The 25,101-nt window shown below is 39.4% G+C and overlaps 1 protein-coding gene across 4 annotated transcripts in view; it reads left to right on the top strand.

Annotated features, from left to right (window-relative positions):
• LOC120552510 (cadherin-7-like) overlaps positions 1-25,101 on the top strand; it is a 160,044-nt gene that overhangs the window by 101,745 nt on the left and 33,198 nt on the right. For 3 of the 4 annotated variants that reach the window (XM_039790630.1, XM_039790632.1, XM_039790631.1), the window contains 2 exons: positions 13,184-13,303; positions 24,838-25,005. In XM_039790630.1, coding sequence (XP_039646564.1) covers positions 13,184-13,303; positions 24,838-25,005 — 288 coding nt within the window. Of the gene's footprint in view, positions 1-5,984; positions 6,035-13,183; positions 13,304-24,837; positions 25,006-25,101 lie in introns of those variants that run through there. The other variant, XM_039790633.1, reaches the window with a different exon arrangement.

Here is a 25,101-nt window from a genome sequence, read left to right as displayed (position 1 = left end):
AGGAGTAAATCTCATCAGAGTCAGTAAGCCAATAAGCATGCAGCATGCTTCTACTATGATCTAATAATGCTGGTGATTGGCTGTCTAACATTACACGTCATAGAGGCACGTAGGAAAAACTCTACATTACACACAGAGGCAGCTCTGGTTGTAGGAGCTGAAAAATAAATAAAACAATTTGTGCCATAATGTGTAATGTTGTAATTTATTATTGTTAAAATGGATTTTATTAAAATTGGTATCGAAAAAAGTATCTTTCAGGAACCGGTATCAAAGTCACAGTATTGGTATCAGTACTGGTATCAAAAATATTTGAACAATACCCAGCCCTACTCTACATTGATAAAGAAGTACTTAGGAATGACTTTCTCCTCGTGAGGTCTTGAGCTTTTGAATACCTTTTGTACATCTGATGGTGTACAAAAAGTGTGCATTGTACTACCAAGGCACCCTTGAAATGTTAGACAAGGCAATTGATTAATGTAGCGTATTTAGAAATTTTAAATACTTCATGAAAGACATTGAGAGTAAAATAACAGCATGAAAAAGTAAAAGGAAAAACAAATCAGGAGTCGAAGGTATTGAACAAATTGACATTTCATCCAATTTACCCTCTGGGGACCATAAATGTCTGTACAAAATGTCATGGCAATCCATCCAATAGTTGTTTAGACAAAAGTGTTGTATCGACCGAGCAACATTGCCATTTACACAGCCACTCTGCTAGCATGGCTAAAAACATTAAACAGTTGCAGTTGTCTTAAGGACTTAGCAGCTCATATTCCGTAGATCACATTAGCATTTATTACTGCAGATATTTATTTTATCTATTTTATATGCAGTCCTGGAGGAAGCCATCATATCAGACCCTGTCTTTAACTTACTGCTTCTTGCTGCATGGTCAAGATTTCCTCCAAGGTTTAGAACAGTTCATGCTTGAGCTCAAAATGCTAGTAAATGTAAATGAGCCACAACAACATCCTGAGGCTTTTTAACTTAGCAGGTGTATAAGAAACAGAGAGAGTGACCTCCATATTGAAAAGCAATGTTGTATGAGCTCTTTATATGGTACTTAACATAGCACTTAAAATATTTGTTTTCCAACGCTTCTTCAGGTTTTTTTAAGGGCTTTCTTAGTATGAATTTTTCAGTTTTAATGCTAATTAAACTACATTTTGGTCAATAAGAAATGGATGGGGCTGGGCATAAAATGCTGTCGAAATGCTTTTTTTTTTGTTGATGTTTTTAAGTCAGTGTATTATAATGAAGTCTGGTGTGCCTTAATTTACATGATTATCACCTCACACATGCCAGGAAAGACCTCTAGGCTTAGCAATGCTGATGACTGACGCATGTTTTAAATAATGACTCAACCTAACTTAAGGTCTGAATCAGGCTCGAAGGCCATGGGCATGTTTTCCACAAATTGGGCTCAGAGTACATACTAGCCGGTATGTACAGGTACCTGTCAGCAGACAAATGCTTTTCAGAGCAGCACAGACGTCCATAACTTCCTCCAGCTCCTCCCAGGGGTTCCCAAGGTGCTCATAGGCATGCTGGGAGCTTTGGTCTAATCACAAGTGAACTATGAGTAATAGGATAGAGGCAGGAATGAACTTGGATGTCAGTTGGTAGAAACACTATGATTTGTGGTATGTTGCAATTCAATTTAAAACATACAAACACAATTTAGAATCTAGAGATTACTGTAGATCAGGGGTGTCTGTTTAAAATGTTTTTTAAAGAGTGCCAGATTTGAAAATGTGAAGATGCCCGGGGACCAATGGTCCCTTCTGACATACAGTTACATACAAATGGACTGATCTATAACTATTTTTATTTTCATTGTCACAATTATCTTTTTTTTTTTTTTAAATGGCAATGTAAACAAATCAACGCCACTCGACGTGATCAAATCCCCAAAAAAAATTGAAGTTGATAAATATTTTAACCTTATGGTCATTTTAAACATGACTTATTATGAGTATTGCAAAGTTTGTTAACATGTAAGCTTACAAAATATGACTTGCTCTTGTCCTTCACAAACCGAGGCTGCGGGCCATATGAAATCTGGCCGCGGGCCGTGATTGGCCCCCAGGCTGGACTTTGGACATGCCTGCTGTAGATGAATGAAAAATTATATGTATTTTCTTTTGAGGTGTTCCTGATTATTATTAATAGTAGCCATATTTTAAAATGTATTCAAATGCAATGACACAATCAGTGTTGCCACAGTTACTTTGAAAAAGTAACTTAGTTACTTTAAAGATTACTTGATTTTAAAAGTAACTTAGTTACTTTACAGATTACTTGATTTTAAAAGTAACGAAGTTAGATTACAAGTTACTTTATTAGTTACATTCAGCAACTACTGACAACACCCCCACAGCCTCAACATAAAAATGACAACCGGTTTACTGTGAGGCAGCTCAGCGTTGCCAGTAGTCGGGATCTTTTATTATCGTTTATCGTTTATTATGGCACAAAAGAGAGCGAGTCAACCGTGTTTAAGGGCAGCATTTCCTCTACAACATAGGCCTACTGCCTGACCAAATTCTTCAACTCTCCCCCACTTACTGGTTTTGCACCGATGTCCAGCTTTTGTTTTTTGGGTGGTGGGGGACCTCCTTCTCTCTGCTTCACACCACCTGCTGGGACTTGCTCTGTAAGTTTGACTGCAGTGCTGCGACTCCAAATGTTTCTTCAAATTTGACATAGTGTTTTTGTAGCCAGATAGCACTTTGTCGCCACCAGCACAGAGTGTACAACGAACCTTAATATTGCCGTCTTTAGCTGACACAAACTCAAAATAGTGACTGTATTTCCAGTTAGAAAAAGCGCATCTCTCTCCTCCCTCCATTGTTGTTTACGTTTGTGTCGCTGCGTGGTACACGTGACCTGTCCACATGCTGAAAACGTGACTTGTCGCTAGGGTTGGGTACCGAAACTCGGTGCCAATAGGGAACCGGTGCTGACGTAAACGGTAGTAACGAGACCGAATAAGAACGAAAGTTTCGGTGCCTCATTTCGGTGCTTGACTTTACACTACACCTGACAGCATGTAACATTAGCCTACCTTTAGCTAGCAGCTGGATTAAACACCGGTAAAATGCTGACAGCTAACGTTAAACAGTGTAAAGTGTGACTGTATTTCACTGTAGAGGACTTCAGCAGCGGGATGTAACAGTCTGCACTGCAGCTAAGCAGCAGCTGCCGAATTCATAGATATACAGTAAATTTACATGGTCGGAATTAAACAACACGGACGGTGCGTTCACTTGCAGCTGCCGTTGTCGGAATTAAACAACACAGACGGTGCGTTCACTTGCAGCTGCCGTTGTCGGAATTAAACAACACAGACGGTGCATTCATTTAAAACAGGTAGCCTCGTGGTGCATTCACAGTAATTGTAAAATACCCTTTTCCCATCTGGGGTTCAACAGCAATTTACTGGTGAAATAAGTTATTGTTATTGTTATAGTTATTACATTATTATTAAATCTTTAATTTTGACCATGGCCTTATCAATAAACAAGTCACTGACTGTTGTTTACTACCCTTATTTTTTTTCTTCTTCTTTTTTTTAGTTTATTGAAAAGTACCGGTTCAGGCACCGTTTAGGCACCGGCACCATTTTAAAAGTATCGATTTAGCACCGGAATTGAAAAAAAACCAAACGATACCCAACCCTACTTGTCGCATACGTGACTTCACTCCCTGAGACGCAAGAAGAAAGCAAATATATATATTTTTACTAAGGAAAATGACAAAAATAGTAACGCACAGTGACTTGGATAAGTAACTTTAATCTGATTACTGGTTTGGAAATAGTAACGCGTTAGATTACTCGTTACTGAAAAAAGTGGTCAGATTAGACACTATGGACAATTGGACAATGGACAATTTCCTCTGAGAGGAAAGTAAATAATTCTAGATATTTGATACCGAAACCTGTACATAAACAAAATTAATTCTGCAATCTGAATAATAATTATCAGAATGGGAGCCTGTCCTCTCACAATGTTAAGAAGACTATTAGTAGATTAGTTAGTTAACACAATCAACATAACTTTGTTCAAATCTGCTAGATCAACAAGCATCATTTAGCAAGTGCCTGAGTAACTTAAGGCCACGTCCACACATACCAAAACAATCTTTTTTTTCCCGTCTTCCCTGGCATCGTTTCAAGAATATATGCATCCAAACAGATCCTATAGGCCTATAGGTGGCGCTGTTTCTGCTAAAGGAATTCACAAAAAAACGGAGATGAAGAGGTGGAGCATGCGCATAAAGCTTGCGTGAAGTATACAAACAGACAGTATATTTTGCCCTAGTAACCATAATAGGCTCAATATCTTCTCCAACAGGAACACAAGCATGTAGTCTGCCATTGTTGTTGTTATGAGACGTTGTCACGGGATAAGAGGTTGAAGGCTACAGGTCTAGGGGTGTGGCGATGACATCATTGATACGCAAGTGTGCGGCTTCGCCATCCAAACGAAGACACAAGGGCGCCGTTTTCGAATTTTTTAACCCTGGGACCAGAGGGGTATTGCACAAAACCAGGATAAGGGATTAAGCCGGGATATTCAGGTTATCCTGGATGAATTTAGCTTTGACTTGGTTGCACAAAAGCAGGTTGAATTAAACCCAGCCAAGTAACCATGGCGATTTATCCTTTGCAGCTAACCTGGTCCAGAGCAGGCTAACAGGCAGGCTAAGATTAATCCTGGAGTCTGATGTGTTAAATCAGCTGACGCTCTGATCCGAAATAAACGTGTTTAACAGTTATTCCGTTGTCTTCTGAATGTGTTCTGCTTTATTTTTATTAACATGCATTACTTGTCACTATTGCTGTCACGAGTTTGATTTAAATCCTACTACTGCAGTTGTTGAGATGGTAATGGTAAAAAGTGGGACGATACGGTGGAAATGGGCTTCCTCCGCTGCTGTCCCCGTGAAATGTGCCCCCGCCCGTGCAACACGGGGAGGCGGGGGGAGGCAGGGGGATCCTCCCACACCGTGCAGCGGACTCTAAAAGCGGACTTTTAGCATCAATAACGACGACAATGGCACCTGATCAAATGTCCTTCTTAATCATTTTATTTTGGTGCTGTCACTTGTCATCTTGGAGCTTGGGAGTGAGAAAAAAAAAACATGAATAATAACAGGCTACATTGTTTTACAGATATGCGTACAGTGTGTATTGAAGTCACTTCTTTTTCTAGTTTTTGTCCAGTCATGCTTGTTCTGTATGAACATTAATTGTAGAAAGATATTTAGAATTAGACATAGCTTATGGAGATCTGTGCATATGGTTGTAAAACATATTCTCGCATTATGAATAAGCTTTGAAATTAAGCATAGTCCTTTTAAATTTCCCAGGAACAAGAATTATTGTTTTTTTATTTATATAGTGCTTTACAGGCTACTCAAAGACACTTTACACTAAAACCAGCACATTTAGCGCATAAAAACAGATATGCTACAGCAATAAAACCAACACATAAAACAAGCATATTAAAGCAATTAAAACGTGGAGTGACTAAGTAGATTTTTTTTAAAAATCCATACGTATTCAGTCGGTCCGCTATTGTCTGTCGGGCTTTTTTCCGTTTGATAACAGCTGTAGCCTATTTCCCTTTTTGCATATTATATGTTTCACCTCCTCGTAAATTTCGATTAGAAGCTGCTGCTCAGCGGGTGAAACATATGCTGCACTCGTCTTCTCCATTTCTGCATCAGTAAATCTGTGATCGATACCGTGGTCTATTTAAGAAATCCGTGAACGTACTTATCCCAGCTATGTACACCTGGCTTGACATAGCTTCACCTACTTATCCTGGCTCGGCAAACGTGCAACCGATTAAGCCGCGATGAGTGGATCACACTAAGTCAAGCTGCGCTTTTTCATTTATCCTGGATTTCTTTATTCTACTTTTGTGCAACAGGCCCCAGGTTTCAAAAGAGTGCGTCTTCAGGCAGTGCGTTTACAGGATTTGTTTCGAAGATCGGCCAAAACGATGCAAAACATGTGAGTTTACACCAAAAAGTGTCTTCATGTGGATGACTATACCCATCCTTTTTGAGTTAGTGAATTAAATGGACGTCCAACATATTCTGGTACCAGTCTATAGGGTGACCTGAATGACATTTCTTTTTTGCCTTTTTGGCACTTAAGTAATTCTGCACACAAAAATCTGTGATGTTGCTATACAGTCTTTGGTTTCATCCAGACTTTATAAAACTGCATTTAAAGATGTAGCTCTCATGCTATGCGACAGACAGTAGTTGTTCCTGGTGATGTCTTGATGCTGCTGGGTAGTTTAATTAACAATAATACATCATCATTTATTAGTTGATTTATTTTGTATAAATACCCTGATGTGCAAAATAACTAAAGCTGTGAAATAAATGTAGTACAATATTTCCCCATTGAGATGTAGTGGAGTAGAAACATCTTGATGTGGGTCTGGCTTGTTAGGCTACTACATTCCACCACTGTTAACTTATATAACTGTTTTCCCAACTGTAGTCAATACATGTTTAGTGATAGTGATAGTGTTTCTACTCAATACTAATTACTAACCACTGATATTTTTAACATCACAATTCATAATTAATCTGGAATAGTAAACACCAGTTTTTTGAGGTAATTTTTCAATGATTGTACTTTGAATTTGAATAAGGTGCCAGAGTGCATAGTAAAGCATCCAACTAGAGTTTTTTGCTTTTTTAGAAGTGTCCTGGGGAACGTCCAGAGGTCCAGACTAAGCTCCCAATGTCCTTAAATCCTAGAAACACCCCTCCTAATATATTATCACCTTTTTTTGATATGTTGATATAAGTTGATATGATGAAAAGTTGCCTGCTGCATTTAGAAACAACCAAGACCAGTGAGAGCGAAGCAAAACATTAGGGTAGAGGGCTAAACCAAAACAATTACAGATAAGGCTGTAAAGCTCCGTAGAACTGAGGGAAACTGCACAGGATCATTTTCTGTGGGTTATTAAGTAAGCATGTTAATTTTAATTTCAACGTTTTACCACCATGGCAAATTAAAACACACAGCAATTCCTCAAACCTGTAGACATCAAGAACTGAAATCCTCATTGTGTGTATCAGCATCACCTGGAAACCTTAAACATGCATGGCACCATACAGATGGAAATTAGTAAAAAAGAAAGGTGTTTTTATAAAGGCTTTTTTTTATAACCTTCAAAGTCAAAAATGAAAATGTCAGCAGGCATGCAGTGGAAGTGGGAGTCGTTCCAAGGGAAGCAATGCTGTGCTTACTACACAGGGAGGGAGATCTCTGAAGGATTACACAGCCGACTGTCAACGGGGGGTACAGAGCTCAGGCTTAAGGAACCAGAGGATTAGAGTACAAGGGCTTGGAGTCTCGTGTCCAACCCGAGATAAGACAGCAACTCGGTACATCAACCACAGAGGAGGAATGCGTTCACACCACGAGCGCTGAGGCACAGGGTCACCCTCGCCACTTTATTGACTCTGCCAGCTCCTGTGAAGGTCTTCATCGCAAGTTGAGAGAACAACAGGAGAAAAATGCATCGCCTCCCTTTGTAAATATCTGCTCAAATCAATCACCAATGTAGTAAAGAGCAGGAATGGGGCCATGCACCTCTTGTCCTCATAATTCCTTTATAGATGTCTTTAAATCATTAATGGTCACAGCTCTGCACCCCTGATGAATGGGTTCAATTTAGAGGAAATCTTGAATTCAATTAATTAAAGTAATTAGAGGCAGTGCTCGTCCATACACACGGAGACCTTATGGCCCGAAGATCTCTGAAGGCTTTTGTCTTAATCACAGCAGGGATGTCAAATAAACGACAAGAGAGCTCGAGGACAGTTGGAGGTGTGACAATCGCTGGACCTTGGCTCTCTCCAGCTGCCCAGCGAAGGGCCAAAGGAGCAGTTTGAGGGCTCATTACAAGCATAGAGAATGTAATGTCAACCCAAGGCCACAGCTCTTGAATTTACTACTCACCAGGTCTTTATCCAGCTGTCATTGTTCCTGTCTAATTCATGCCAGCGGAGATCAAGGAATCATTTCATTCTAGAAATGAAAAAGGACTTCGGGAAAGTTGATCCAAATACTTTTCTTTTCATTATTTAGGGTCACGTTAGTCTCACATTGCCAGACCTTCCTGCACAGCGCTGCGGAGGAGAGTCTGGCTGGTCAACACAGCATTCAGGGATGGGAGAAAGACATGCTCTGGTTTATTGGCATTTCTTTAAACCAATCACAATCCGCCAATGGCGGCGCTAAGCGCCGAACGGAGAATCCCGCAGAAAAATAGCCTCGGGAAGGAAATTGTTTTGGTGGAACGTGTACGTTTAAAAAAAAAAAAAAAAATCATTGTGCAACAGAAAACTCAGATTGGACAGATAGTGATAGATATCTGAGGAGCAGTTAACCATAGTCCTCATAAATTAACTGGAGTTTAAAATTCCAACTCAAAGAAAGCGGAAGGTAACGGACATCCGGTCGAAAAGAAGGACATCCGGTGGTATTCCAGCGGCAACAGAGCAAACCCGGAAGTGGGACATCGTGGATATAGACTAGGGTCATGTTGATTGCTTTTTGCATTGTGTGTTGCGAATATACAGTCTATATACACTTTATTACGTACACCTGTACAATCTAAAGCAGTCCAATACAACATCTATCTTTGCAAAGCTCATATGTTCAGTTTTTGACATAATCTGAAATGTGTAAATGAGATGAAATGCTTATTACTTAGATCGCATTCAAAGGTGGTACATTTACTCAAGCACTGTACTTAAGTGCACATTTGAGGTACTTGTACTTTACCTTACATTTTATGAAAACGTTATACTTCTACTCCACTACATCTCATAGACAAATATTGTACTGTTTACTTAACTACATTTGTCTTACATTTTTAGTTACTTTTCAGATTAGATCTTTTTCATCCCCTTCCCGTCCAGTGAAAACCATGTAGCTCCAAATTTGAGGATTTTGAATATAAATGTTTGAGATGAACTGACAGATGAATTGTTCCTTTGTGGGTTCAGAAAATTATCCTACTTCTTTTGCTAAATATAAACTTTGAAAAACCCTCTTGGATCAGCTGGAAAATTCATCATCCCAAAGCTGAAAACAGGGTTTTTCTGAAAACATGAAATGTTGACTTTTTAGAGATACGTGGTTCCCACAGGACATTATCTCATAATATTTCACATATTTGCATTTGCAGGACTCATAGTGTGGTATTAGTACTCTTAAAACTTCTTCCAGCACTCTGGACTCTAGTACTACTTTCTAATTTGTTGTCCTCCTTTTGTCATTGACCTAAACATTAAAGGTATCATAAAAGTAGATTTTATGGCCGAACAGTTGTATTTGATTGCATCAGATTGTACAGACGTACGCAATAAAGTGGCCACTGAGTGTACCTTGGGTAGTTAGTAACTTTCTTCTTAAAAGTACTGTAATTCGTTTTCTCTTGGCAAATACATGAAAGTGAATTGAACTCTAAGCAATAATCCCTGAAGCACCACGGAGAAGGTGTGAATGTGCACAAATATAATCAACTTAATCAACGGTGGCAGCTTTGAATACTTATCAAGGCATTGCAAAATTACAGTGCATAAACGGAATCTTTGAATATAGGTTTTTGTTAATGTATCTATGTTGCAGTTCAGTTTTCAAGTCACATATTTGGTTTCATATTGCTCTCTTTTAGTCACATTGTATTTCTACATGCAGAAGATGGCCCTTTATTTGAAAGCACATGCGGCTTGTATTAATATTAAAGTTACATTCTGGGTCACATTCTTCAAATTTGCATTGAGAGTGTGCACTCAGAAAGGCATATTGTACTTGACAGTTGGATGCAGCAGCCTGTATACGCAAGGGGCTGAAGAATACCTGTCGCCCATTCAGATTTAAGCATGCCACATTTATTTTCATTACTGGCAGATGACAGTTGCTCACCCAAGATGCGTAATTGATTAGGAAACCTGTTTTGTACACAGCTGCGGGAAATAAATGAAAAAAATGTGAAGATCAGATCCATCACATCAATGAGGATGGACAAATATTGAAGGGACACAGACGGGGCAAATTGAGTAGCAGATGACAGCTTCGTGGAGCAGAAAAAACTAATTTGAAATTTCAGGGTGTTTTTTTGACATACGGCTCACCCGGCTGAGATTACCTTTCATTCTGACAATATTGTTAGAACATGTTTGTTGCACTACCTATAGAAAAAAGAAAAACAGAAACTGTGCTCTATCTGAGTCCATATTGAATGTTAATTTACAGCCTTGTCCACAGAGCACTCTGTGACGTGATTTTAACTATCAACCTGTAATATAGATTTAGACGTCGCCCGAGCTCTCTTCTATACAGTCATCCTTTGACCTTGGTGTTTTAAACTACCTGTAATATAACCTGTCATGACTAAGAGGTGATGATATAATCTAGGTGTCCTTCTACAGCCGGTCCTGGTGATAACTTCTCCAAGCTTCTCTATTATATTGTTCACATCCAGGGCCAGAGCCTGTTAATTCTGCTTTATGGCCAGAATGGAGGGCTCTAATCTTCAATTTCCATGATCACTTTCATTCTGTAAAAAGCCTGTAAAAAACATCTCATGTTCCAAAGTGAGATTTTTATTAGGATGTTTTCTTCAAAGTAAAATATCACCAACTTGCAGGACAGCAATTTCTGTCAGATTCTACAATATGTGCAACTAGTCGTTAAAGTGAAATATTCAAGCAGCTTTTTTTTCTTTTTTTTTGTCCAGCTGGGAAAAGCATGTATTTTCATTTTGAAGTTTATTTCAACAATGTCTACTGTTGATGATTTCACCGCTGCAAAGTGTGCAGTAGGCGTCAGCTTTAAGACCAACCCTGACGTACAGTCTAACAGCAAACAATAGCCTTAACCATAATGGTTGATTGTGATCATTTAATTAATTGCCTTTCCTCCCTATTATTAGATGGATATCAATTCCTTAACATGAACAATCTGCAACCGTTAAATGAGCCCACTTGGAGCAACAAGGCTAATTTATGACCGACCTATTGAAATTGATTGCCAATGATTGTCGCTGACTATGTTTTCTCTGTGAAATCTTCAAACGCTTCTCTGCCTTTACCTACCGAGCCACGGCTGTCAGCTCAAGTCACATCAACTGCGTTCAGTCGGTATGTTTAAAAAGAAATGCACAAGGAGTCATGTCTGCTGTCTTCTTCTCTGCCTCGAGGAAGAGTGGCAGAGGACAATACTGTACTGCACACAGAAACAACAATTGTCAGCCGAGTTAACAGTCGAGTTTGAAAACAAATTTCCTTCTTGTAAGCTGGGGGGAAGTTAGGGGATTCGGGGGCACTACAGGGCACTAAAACTAAATCCGGCTTTATATCTTGGGTTTTATAACTTTATCTGCAGTACTCCACTTTTCCTGAGACTAAGGGGATATAACTATATGGCAGTCGTTACTTTACAGTGTACAATAAATGTTATATTTTCCATTATTCAATAGTCCGATTCCTTCCCTGTCAATAAAACCTTAGCTACCGTCGTTAACTGTCTTGGCTCAGTGGATGCTGTTGTGTTAGCTGAGGTAGCTTCATGGCTAACTGATGTGTGCATTACATAATACTAACACATGAATTTGTACTTTTTATTGGACTTGTGTTTTAATGAATGAATGAATTAGTTTCTGTATCTATAATTATTATCTAATTATTAATTGAGGATTTTTAAATGAAGGTGTTTTTGTGTGAATTATAGGCAAAGTCATACATCTCTTAAATTATACTTAGTTTTTTTTTTTTCAAGGGATTTGTTGTTTTTTAACCTTTTTTAAATTAATGCAGATATTAAGGGATCTCTAGCTATCATACCAAATACCTTTATCCACAAATAAGGTTTTAATGAAGGTTTATGTTTTCAGGGGTAAATGAAGGATTAATTTCTGGTAATTTAAAGGGATTCTTTTATATATGTTTTACTGTATGGATTCCAGGCATAGTACACCCTTTTTGGATAGATAACTTGCGTTGGTTTGGTTAAATGAAATTGACCCCTACCCCTTTTTCACTGTAGTAAGAGCCATATTCAGCCATCTTAACCAGAATATCTGCCTTCCACTGTGTACTAGCACCAAAATTTGTCATTCTAAACAAATAACACTTGAGATGTGTGTGCAACAAATCTGCTATGCTGGCTCTCGCCTTCAGATTTGATTTTGTTTTTATAGTTACATTTTCCTCTGCAGATCAACATCTTCTCCAGAAACAGTTTGTGGACCCTGCAGTCTGTAACTGAATGGGCTTACCATCTGTGCATATGTACACATATTTTACCTTGAAAATTAAATAGTAAGATGGAAGAAAAAAAGGAATAAAGGAAGGAAAAAAGATTTTCCCAACTGTGCCTTTTTCTGAAACTTTGTTTCATAAAATTCTACAGAGATTTTATTCAGTCCTAATTAGTGGAACACAAAGATACAGTGTCCTCCTATGACCACGCTGGAGGACAAGTTCAAACTCTTTGACTCTTCTAAAAAGAAAAAAAAGCAGTTTTGGGATAAGTATGATATGAGATACATAATAATTTATTTTTTGGTGGGGGTGAAGTGTCTGTTTAACAGAGCAGAGCTTGGTTGCAGAACCCATTTGGCTGCTGAATTAGAATCAACAGATTGAAGTTACCGGAAAAGATGCTGCTGACTGATCTGCGGAAGGGAAATGAAAACAATGGCAGTGAAATGATCTCCAAAGGCTCAAAATTACACTTTAATCCTGCTGCAGCATCCACTGCAAACGATGGCAACAACTGAAAGTGTTATTTGTTTAGCGGCGTTTGAGGCCGAGAGCCAGAACCCAGCACATGTTGCATTCTTTTTGGTCCTGCTGAATTGAAGAACTGCTTTAAAACCGGGCATTTTGTGTAAAAACTAAAGTAAACATCAACCCCAACAAAGGAAGACAGTTATTGACTAATGAGATTGTTTACCGCCTCAGAAGTCACATTTTGATTGCTTTCTCCCTTTTTTTTCCCACTTTCAAGTGGAATTGGTCACACGCTCGGTTGATATGATCACTGTTTCCACATTTAGCTCTGTTTGACTTGGCTTCTGGATGCTGTCTGGGAAACTAATGATGGGTTGTCTGCCCACAGGAACCATGGTAGTGCAAGTGGCAGCCACAGATGCAGATGACCCAACATATGGGAACAGTGCCAGGGTGGTCTACAGCATCACCCACGGACAGCCATACTTCTCAGTGGAGCCTAAGACAGGTAAGGTACAACATGTGTCAGACAAAATGATGGTGATATGATACAGTACACAGATGTGGATACAGTGAGTCATTTAAAGGCGCTGAAAACAACCAGTGGAATATACTGACAATGGAAACACTTTTCTTTTGCCATCAACAAGTTAAAGTTTCAAAGAATGCAGCTGACAACCTAATTCTATTAAGTATCGTCACTTGGTGCAATAAAGATAACAGCAATCAGAAAACTGTTAAATAAAGCAGGCTGTGAAAAGGGCTGAAATAAAAAGATTAGATCTGAGGTAGTTTGTTGACTTGTGGAGCGTTTTATCCTGAGAAGTGCAGCGGCAGTCCTCGCTACATCTTCATAGCTGGCTCATTAGCCACTGCCCTGCCGAGGCTCGGCTACTTCATGCAGAGCACTCTTGCAAGAAAACAGAAAAATATGGGCCATCCCATAATGTCAGGCTTCATACTCTGCTTCGAGAGCAACACATACACACATGCCGGGATTTTTATGAATGTAGTTCTAATTCATGAACTGGTGAAAGCCACTGCAATGCAGAGATTTATGTCAGTTATTTTTCACACTCGGGCAGACAGAAATATGAAGGATGTTCGACAACAAAAACTCCACAGTGACCTGTAAGGTTCACTGTAAACATTCAATAAGCCTAACCACCGAAAGAAAATGGAGCATTCAAGAAAAATGTATGTATATCGCAAAAAAGGAAATGACTTCATACTGTGTTAGCGTAATGGATGTGGTGTCTGAGGAAGACTCCAACACACAGTCTGCGCCGTATCACAGTATTTCTTTGTTTTTTGCTTTCTAGAGACCTTCGACTAATGAAGCCTCCCGCTGAAGCTTTCATTAGGGAACATTTCCGTGTTTCCATGTTTTGGGGCGCACATTTACATGTTTTATACACTCTAAATGAAAAAGTTTCTCATGGATACTCTTTAAGCTCCGACAATTCCTCTGGGTCTTCTCTGAGGCTGTAAATCTTTGATTTGAAGTGATTCCTCATGGCTGCTTAGAAGCTAAAACTTCTGTGGGCTAATTAATGTGTTAGAAGGCTGTGATTACCTTCCTTAAGATGAGTTTAGTTTGGAACTTGTGAATTATTTGTGCTTCAAGACATCTGGGGGGAGCTTGGACTACTCCAAGTTGTTGCTCCTTTACGTCGAAAGGGGCCAATTGAGGTGGTTCGGGCATCTGATCAGGATGCCTCCTGGGCACCTACCATTAGAGATTTTCCAGTGCACGTCCAAATTGTAAGAGACCCCAGGGAAGAATGCACTGGAGAGATTTTATACTTCGGATGGATGGATGGATGGATGGGACAAATTTATATTTTAGCTAGATTTGATATTCTTCCTCTCTCATTCCTTTTACAGTTTAGAATACAAATTGGTAAAGTGTTATACCTTCTTGCTGCCATTTTGCAGAGGCTACACAGGCTAATTAAGATGGTATTGTATACAGTAGCTCAGGCGGTAGAGACCATAATGTAGGGTTGGTGGTTTGATTTCTGGCTCCCAGTGTGTCCTTGAGAAAGACACTGAACCCCAACTTTCTTACAATGTGTGGAAAAGAGGTGTCTTGCAATTGCTTTTTAGGAGTAAGAATAGAATGTTGCTTTAAGCACAAAACTTGAAGCTCACAGATAAATCCCACATTGGTACTCTTTCTGTAGGACAATGGCTGGTTTATTAACCTGTCAAACAAGAGGTAGACACACACACACACATACACACACCTAAATGCGCACCCAGACGCAACCCGTGGGCCCCTGCAATCGCCTCAGCTTTCTGCTGTCCATCTCTTCCTGACCACAGGTGATTATACTTTGCTGTCTTTCCGTCCACGGCATGGTTATGAATTGAACATCATGGATGGCTTTCAGAGAGGTGTGACTCCATGTTGAACTCGATGCGGGGAAGCATGAAGACATGTTGCTTAACAAGAGTAACCTTAATACCAACCTAGTGTAAGAACACAGCTTATGGAAGAGCAACTTGTGTGTCAAGGAGGGAGTCCTGCAGGCTTTTATAGCAGCATTGTTACTGTCTGGAAGTCTCTGTTGGTTTGTGGAAGTTTCTTTGATAGATTTCTTTTTAGATTCCCCCCCTGTATTGCTCCCTGCTAAATTATGAGACACAACTGTAATTGAGAAAAATATTAGGAAGTGTTCACCCCGGTTAGCTTCGTCTTCATCTTAATTTAGTTACCTTTCAAGAAGAACTACCTTGGGGAAATAAAAATGTATGCCACTGTGAAATGCTGGTTTTCTGTAAAAAGATCCTGCTGTGTCATCAACTTTTTACTCTATAGCACCTTTTACAAACTTGCCGACTTTTGAATTAATTTGTCTATTGGTGGTTTATTTATTTGAAATTTTCTGAAAAATCACAGCACTAATATCAAATTATCCAAATGCAACTTTCTGCTACTTCTTATTTTTAGATTAATTAAAAATGATCACAATGAAAAGGGCCTCATTTATCATGTTGTGTCTAAGCAGAAAGAAACTTGACTACTTGCCCCCGGCTCTTCAATGATCTTTAACAAAGTTTGCAAGAACACTCGAACCCATCGACGAGTCTCGAGTGAGACTTCATCACACCAATACCAATTAGAGCAAGAGCAGACATTTACTTAAGTGATGTTCAAACAGCATGTCTAGCCCATAAAGTCCCCATTACTCTCATATCATGTTTTTCTTAGAGCCATTCAGTTCAATGACCAGAGCTCATACTTTCACAGCCTCAGTTGCTGACGTGTTTTTCATTAAGCTAAGTGGATTCTTTAAACCCCAAGGTTGATATTTCAAAAGCTTTAATGGGTTATGATTGCTTACAGTAAGTGGCCTGTGTTATTCTGTAATAGATTGTGATGCTAATCAGAGTTAACTTCTCTTACATGCCATTCTGTCCACTGTGTACATACTGGGAAGCAAGCAGCGTGGTGGATTAGATGTGATGCAGAGATGTCAAATCTGACTATGTTCTGTTTCAAATTGAGCAGTGTGCTCAAAGCTTCTATCAATGCATCTTAACATCTTAAGAGTGATGGCCCCTTGCATGTATTTGTTTGCATCTTGACGCCATTTTACTTTTCCAGATTTTCCATCACATAATAATTTAGACCGGTTTCTAGAAATGTCAATAACAACTAGGGTTGGGCATCATTTGGATTTTAACGATTCTGATTCCAATTCCGATTCTTCCTTTCAATTCCGGTTCTTATCGATTCTTGATTCCGATTCTTTGAGGGGTGGAGTTGAAACGGGTCACAAGCTTATTTCACAAATGAGAGAAAAGTTTTATTTTGATTCAATGGTGGTTTGCAGTTTTACAGCTTTTTCAATGTAAAATAAAGCCACACTAGAACTCCGCTTACTGTGCTCCAAGGCTACAACACAACAAGCGCCTGGCCACTACGGAAACCAAAACTTGCGCATATTAAATTTGTAACCTATGATCAGATTTGAAACCAAATCCCCCAAACGATTCCAAACAATTCCAATAAAGAAACGATTCTACTGGAATCGTAATTTTTGAAACGATTCCGAGTAGGAATCAGTTCTCAATGCCCAACCCTAATAACAACAACAGAAAATGTGCTTGTACAGTTGACTTGTTATCTTGTATTCCTATCTAAAGCATACACTCCAAGGTTTGTGTATTTCACTAACCAGATGATCATATTTTAAAGCTGTACTTTTGCATACATTCTTTCGAATTTTAAAAGAAGAAATAAATGAATAGTTACATGTATAAGCAGTAAAACGCTAAAACTAACTTTTGCTGAACAGCGTCCACTATGGCCACCAGATAATGGCACACTGAATTGTCCTTTATTTTCCAAGATTCTCTTGAGTCTGTTGCTTGTTTTAATTTTGTGATTATACCATTAAAATGTTTATCGATTGCATGTTAAAAACATAGTCTAACACTAGTACAAGTAGAAAAGAGTCATGAAGTCAGATAACTGACCTAGCAATGTCACAATATATTAAGTTAGCTAACCATTAACTACCATAGGCTTCTGGTCAGAACAGACCCAAGGCTGTAACAGAAAAAACACCTATTGAGTTGACTCTTTTTTAGAAGTCTTTTCTTACAAAATTAGTCTTACTTTAAATTTATCATTTATAATCTCTACAGGTGGTAAATATTGTGTCCGCTTTCTGTATTGGTTGTGAAAGGGACCACAATGTTTGTGTTAACTGTTAGTTTTTAACATATTGTCAATACCATGTATCTTACAGAATACACTCTGGGGGTGAGACACCCGCTTTTTAGACAGCAGACCAGGATTGAGTGTTGTGGGATGAGTCTGTCTTTGCAAGTTACTAATTAGTCCCATTTGCAGCACACGCCTGGCCCATAGCAGAGGGTGACTTTGACAAAGTGCCTGGGCTGAAATACACTCTAAGCTCCACATTGCAATACTGCACTAGCGATTAAGTGGCAAAGAGCTAATGGTCAGGGGGGCGGGGGGGGAATAGGATGCGTGTGACCCAGTGTTAGGTGGGTAGCATCCTGGCTCTCTTTCGTCTAACAAGTCTCTTTACTCTGGTTCTTAATCCCAAATTGAATCTACAAGGTGCCCTTGGGAAAAGTACTTAATCCTGAATAGCTCCAATAACTTCCAAGCAATACATAATGTCGGCAAAATACATAAGTTGCTGCGCCTAAAGGTACTTAGTTAAGACAGAAATGTTGTTATATATTTTGATTGATAGCTTGTAGTTTAGTTTGAAGGTGAAGCTGAAAATATAAATGCTGTTCTAATTGATGGCAGGCTCAAGGAGGTTTGAACAGCTGCCTCCAGCTCCGTACACCTTGGCGACATGGCAACTCCTTTAGAGACAATTATCCCCGCACATTAACACTGCTAAGCATGCATGCATGCTCACAGGCCTCAATGGCTGGAATAACAAGAGAAGAATTTAGTCAGTAGAAATTGCCAGGTGCCTGAATGAGAGGATTAATTACACTCTGAAGGGGGTTTAAGATGTGACACGGCTTGCCTCTCAGAGCGACACAAGTACAACATCTGAATATGACAGGCACTCAGGTGAGAGAAGCCTGGACGGACAGAGCTTTGTCTTTTTCTCAGCCTGGGAATCTAATTAAACCGCAATTGCTCAAATAAATACAAAAGGCCAGGTGCAATCCTAGATGCAGAGGTCAGGAGCAGCGGGTTTCCTGTGATTAAAATATTAGCGTGGCCTTTTTACAGAGATGCTCACAAGTCTCTGAGCTAACAGTCCAAGTGAAGTCTCTTGTAGTTATGAGTGTTGTATCAAATGCTGTGTTCCATCCAGGGTGCTTAGAACACTGCATAGTTATATATAAAAATGCTCATTCAACTTTTTATAACATTAAGTGAACTTCAGTCAGCGTTAACCTCACGTAGGCCGTAGCTAAAGCAAGAAGCAAGCTAACATAGGGACTGCAGATGAAAATTAGCCTGTATGGCTAAATCTGGCACATTTACATGTTGGATTCTGTGCTCACGTTGATTAATGTGCCTTTTAAAGGTGCCGTAAGTAGGATTGCGAAGAGCCAGGATTTAGCCAAAAATGTGAACATTGACAACTTCTCAGCCCCTCCCCCCCTTTTGCTAAAGCCCAAAATGGTCTCCTAAGCCCCTCCCCCCACAAGGAAGAATGAATGTGTGTGCATGAGTAGTGATTGACACGTAGTTAGACACCCGCCCTAGCCCTGATTGGTGCATCTGAACAGGGAGCGTGGATTTTTGCAAATCGCACTACAGGCTGTAGGTGGTGCCAGAGGAGCCGGATTATTTTTTTATTATTATTACCTGCTTCATGTAGTTCTACTCGAACATAAGAGCAGTTTCAGCAAATATGACAGAAAGTTAGTTTTATAAGGCTTACCTACTGCACCTTTAATCTTAAATTTTTTTATAAATAACAATAAAAAATGTTAGATGGGCAATGCTGAGCTAAACATGTTGGCTAATCTATAGGGTTTCAAATTAGATGTGGGGAGGCCAGAATCCTTTTATTTTGCATTCAGCGCTTCTTTTGTTTGGACCTTGTTGTATGAAGGTTTTAAAGCCAAAGCTTCTGATGAATGGCACAGCAGCTGCCGGTGCGGTCGACGTGTTTGTCGTCCTCTCTCATGCGTGGCCGCACGCAGAAGATACGTTACGTATTATGTGTTACTTAGGTAGGTTAAAAGCTACGCAGGGAGGAGAATAACATTCAGCACATCAGACATTTTCTAAAAATAAAAATTGTTCACAACACATCTTGAGTTAGAGTCGAGTCTGAAGACTCAGGACGAGTCTAAGGCCAAGTCAGAAGTCTGTGTGCGACTTAAGTGTGACTCGAGTCCGAGTCTCAAAGTCCCCATCGCTGCCTTTTTTTAAACCTACTGTGCTTTTTTCTTTACCCCCTTCTTTAAAAGTGTGTCTCTTGTTGTGGCTCTGTTTGAGACCGTTGTGGTGGTGACTGCACTAAATCGAGAACATTACAGCTGAAGGCTAGATATAAATCTTGCTGTCTCCTGTAATATGGGGAGGGAGATGCAATTTTTCAATTCTAATCACAAACAACAACAACACACTACCTGGATGTGTGCGCAGATGAACACACTTCCTTTCAGCATAACATAAAAAATAAAAGGATCCTATCTGTAACATGTTTCTATAGACACTTCTATGTGTTGTGGCCCTCTCCCACTGAGCAGGTATAGTGACCCGTGATTAGAGCATGATGCTTGAATGTCACTAAGTAATAAACTACCTTGGCTGGAGGTTTTATTCCCTGTTTGTGTGGCCTGTTTTTGTGTTATGGGATCTATTCTTTGTAAGTGGACTGCCTCAGGGTTCTGCAAATCACATACTGCACCCTTTATGTTTAAGTGTTCATCACCTCTATCAGTACCTCTCATAGCTGCATGCAGAGCCAGAGGGTTCCTCCAAAGTCTGCACTTTTATTTCCTCTTCCTAAGACAAATGTCAAGTATCTGGGCTTTAGCAGGGAGCATGGCCCACCCGTCTGCCGCCAGTGTTGTGGAGACAGCTAGATAAATGCACGGCTACGATGCGTCTGGCTTGCACCGGAGGCAAGGAGTCACGGCGCAATGCGAAGCCGCGCCGTGATAGCGACAGAAGGATTTTAATCATCGCCTCTCCCCAGGAATGACACCAGCACCGCACGGGGTAACAGAGATAGAGAGCGAGGGGGCTGGCACCCAGCAGACAAACAACAGTCTCGCAACATCGGCATGTGGATTAGCAGTGTCGCTCGGTGAGAAGTATGTGTGCTTCTGGCCAGGCGGGAGGAGAAACATGTCTCTGTTGTTGTTTTTTTAGGATGCTAAAATCAGGATTCATGGCATCATTAACCACAGCCAATATCTTTTAGGCTCCAACACACCAAGCTGATATTAAATAAGTATATAAATTGTGTGTGAAGCCTATCTGTGGTTTAGTTTCATTTATCTCACTGCTGGCTGCACAAGCTTAACATCTTTTTCTAGTTTATTTCACCTTTTAGGAGCCATCCGTTGCAGCTGTTATTATAATCCAACCATTATCCAGCTTCAGCTTTGCCTCCCAGAATGTTAAAAGATGCCTCTTTTTAAGTCTAGACATGCATGCTTTGTCCCTATGGTGGTGATGTACTGTATGGAGCAGAGAACAGATAAGTATTTTTTCTCTTTGTGTCTATCTGGTATTATGGGAGCCTCGCTGGATTGAAGGCTTGAAGTAACCTTTTCTGAACTCAACTCAAGTAAACAGGGTTTACAGGTGTCGCTGCAGCAGGCACCAGAGCAGTGGTGGTGCTGTTTAATTGGCTACGAAGTTACACTTTGGAAGAAGCAACAGCAAAGTGATGAAAAGATGGATGGAAGATGGATGCAAGGGATAAACGGAGCAGATGGGTGAATATCTACAGCACTGAGATAGATGCCTAAATTCTCAGCATAAAAAGGAACAGATTACATATTTTGACTTTGTCGACGAGGCTTAACCAAAGGGATAGGAAGCCTTGTTTTACCCCACTGCTACATGACAACGTCCCACTGTTCATTATTTGATGCAGGACTGAAATGGCATGTTTTGCAGATCAACAGCCAAAGATTATTGCTTTATTGACCACCGTCATCCCACTGTAAGCCCACTGGCAGGGACTTTGGAGAAAAGAAAGTGGACAGCTCACTATAATTTCGCTAACTGAGCCATTTAGTTTAGAGCAGCCAATAACAGTTTTCAGCCAGAGGGACTGTAATGACATTAATAAAGGATGACAGAGAGAGAAAATTAAACACTTAATGGAATTGTTTATTTTCAAGTACACCCGCAGTTGACGGTCAAAATGCATCTTCATTTTTCTCTTGAAGTCCTTTGACCCACTTTTCTTGATTTGTTTGTCCTTCCTCATTTGTTCCTGAATCAAGCTTAATTGCAAATTGTGTGTGTGTGTGTGTGTGTGTGTGTGTGTGTGTGTGTGTGAGAGAGAGAGATATATAGATAGATAGATAGATATAGATAGATAGAGATAGATATAGATAGATAGATAGATAGAGATAGATAGATAGATAGAGATAGATAGATAGATAGATAGATAGATAGATAGATAGATAGATAGATAGATAGATAGATAGATAGATAGATAGATAGATAGTGTGCGTGTGCTTGTACTATTCTTGTGAGAACCAGACTTTAAATGTTAAGAAATCCTCGCTCATGATAAAACAAGAATGACGGTTAGGTTAGGCATGGGATTGGGCATCGAAAACCAGTTCCAACTTGGAATCATTTCAAAAATCACTATTCCAATGGAATCGTTTGGAAACCTTTGGTTTCAAATCCGATCATCGGTTCCAAGTTTAACATGAGCTAGTTTCGTTTTCTGTAACGACCATCGTACCTCCAGGTGCTTGTTGTGTTGCAGCCACGGAACACAGTTAGCGGCACTCTAGTGTGGCTTTACTCATACATTTACATTGAAAAAGCCTGGTAAAATTGTAAACCACAGTTATCAGTGAATCAAAATAAAATGGTCTTCTTATCTGTGAAATAAGCATGTGACCCGTTTCAACTACACCCCTCAAAAAAAGAATCAATAAGAAATGGAAAGGAAAGGAAGAATCAGAAATTGGAATCAGAATTGTTGAAATCAAAACAATGCCCAACCATAGTCAGGCATGCAGTTGGGTTGGGGAGGAAAGTTTTATGTAGCATTTTACAGCAACTGTCTTTTTCAGAGACATAACAGTCTGTCACAACAGAAAAAAAAAAACTAATATACACATAGTGCTGGCGGACCTTAATCATGCTAGTGATAGCCGTTTATCAGACATCTTTCTCTAAAAACCCATTCTTGGTGATTTCTCATCTAAAAACAACACAGTCCTCGTCAAGGGCAGAGCTGATTGAGATTCTACAACACCTGTAATGAACAAATAAATAGTGTTTTTTTTTGTTTCTTCCTCAAGAGATTGGACCTCAAGTACACGTCAGATTTCTGGGTGATTTAAAGGATTATTAGAAATTCTTCAGGTACTAAATCTAAGCAAGAGCTCCGCTTTGATATGCTTCATCAGGCTGGGAATGCGATAAAGCGCAAAAATGATTCATTTATTCAGGAACTGTGTGCTGTGGCTTTGTGTGTTTCTTAATGAGCAATCTTCCATGTTCTGTATTAATCTTTAATAAGTGCCATTTAATGAATTAAACACATTGTGTGGTAAGTCATTAACTTTGGATGCAACAGTGATTGCTTTTGAGGGATTAGGACACTTTTTCTTTGCATTTTTAATGCATAGTGTTCATTTTTCCAGAATTATCATTTTTGTAGTCCATAGATGGAGTTGAGATTAGAAAAATGTCATTAATGAAAAGGTTTCTCTACAAGCATTTTAGCATATTAGTTTATGCATGTGCACCACATCTTGGCTTGGCAGTAGCTGTTTCATACAGCAGCTCATTTGCAAGCAGATAAATACCAGTCATTTGATGCCAGTGTTGTCACATCTCTGATCCTTTTCTGATGACAGATCAATCATGACAGGAGGACAGACAGATAATGCATCCCCTGGCAGCTAAAATGTCCCCTTGCATGTGCTCACTTTTCTGACAGAGTCTTAACATTAACCTCATCATATGTCAGACTAAACTATTTGGTGTGACAGCACATTTGAAGGCACGGAAGAGTCACAATTCATTGCTGTTGTGTAAACAAGGTACTAGCCGTGATGGACATCCACCCATTAACCTCAAGTCATGTATTCTTGTAATCACTACTTCAAGGATTAATGTGAACAGGTTTTTCCAATCTGAAATTATATTTTTAGACCATCCATTTTGACATGAATAGAGCCTTCCTGTACTTGTGTGTTCTACATAGCTTAGTAGTTGAAATAATTTCAGGGCAGGAAGTGTAATTTTCTTGAAGTCTTTTAGTCACATTTTGTTTGCTACTGTGGCTTTTTTATGCTTTTGTATTATACCAATTGCAGAGACTGGCGAAGTACATTTCTGACCATAATCAATCCTTTTGAAAAATAGCTAGCGAAATAGGCCTAAATAAACAGTGATTCCCATTTTTGTAAGATTGTAGAGCTGAAATGGATAATGTTTGAATAAATTATCCTAGATAGAAGATAGGATATTGATAGTAAAAGAAAATGTCTACTAAGTACTAGATAAACAGTTGAACTAGTTGACTAAATGTGCTGGATACAAACGGTTGAAATTGTTAGCTAAATGTAGTGGATAAACGGTTGAAACTGTTAGCTAAAAGTAACAGATAAGGATAAGGGGTAGAAATTGTTAGCTAAAAGTAACGGATAATTGTTTCAAATTGCTGGCTAAACGTAACTGATAAACAGTTGAACTTGTTAACTAAAAATAACAGATGAACTCTTGTAATTGTTAGCTAAAGGTAATGGTTAAAAAGTTAGGTAAAAGTAATGGATAAACAGTTGAAATACTTAGCTCAAGGATAAATGATTGATATGTGGAGCCGCATTGTCTCAAAGTGGTAGTAGTATAAATGCTAAATTGACTAAATCAACCAAACAGTTTACAGTTATGTATAAAAAAAACATTATTGTAAGCTCCATCGTCATTTGCTTATCTGGGGTCGGGTCGCAGGGGCAGCAGCTCCAGCAGGGGGCCCCAAACTTCCCTTTCTCGAGCCACATTAACCAGATTTGACTGGGGGATCACAAGGCGTTCACTTGGGAAGCTATCCACACTTAAATAAGTGTTAGACAACATCCTGTTTAAAATCAATTTAAATGAACACATTTGGAACATGTTGATGGAGGGGTACTTGAGTTAAATTAAATCACTTTTTTTCCACATTTACAATATCTCCTACTAAAAGGCAGGTAAAGGGTATTCAATATAGGCTCTATCTACCTACACAAATATACTATGAACTGTGCTTATCTTTGAGCTGTTAAAATATATTATTGCTCTGTATTTTTCCTCATTCAGTATGTGTTCAGTATGTTTGACTAAAGCATCTTTTCCTCCATCTCTCCCTCTCTCTTTAGGTGTCATTAGAACAGCTCTGCCCAACATGGACCGGGAGACGAGGGACCAGTATGTGCTTGTCATCCAGGCCAAAGACATGGTCGGCCAGAACGGTGGCCTCTCTGGCACCACCTCTGTCACTGTCACGCTTACCGATGTCAACGACAACCCGCCTCGGTTCACTCACAGTAAGACTCCTGTTCCTGATTGTCCGTACAGGGTCAATTAAGCTTGTCATGTACAATACATGCCATGTGTTCAACAGCTACTCAGCAATCAGAATC

The sequence above is a fragment of the Perca fluviatilis genome, chromosome 22 (genome assembly GCF_010015445.1).
Source record: "Perca fluviatilis chromosome 22, GENO_Pfluv_1.0, whole genome shotgun sequence".
Taxonomy (NCBI): Eukaryota; Metazoa; Chordata; class Actinopteri; order Perciformes; family Percidae; genus Perca; species Perca fluviatilis.
This window is presented reverse-complemented; position numbering and strand designations above follow the sequence as displayed.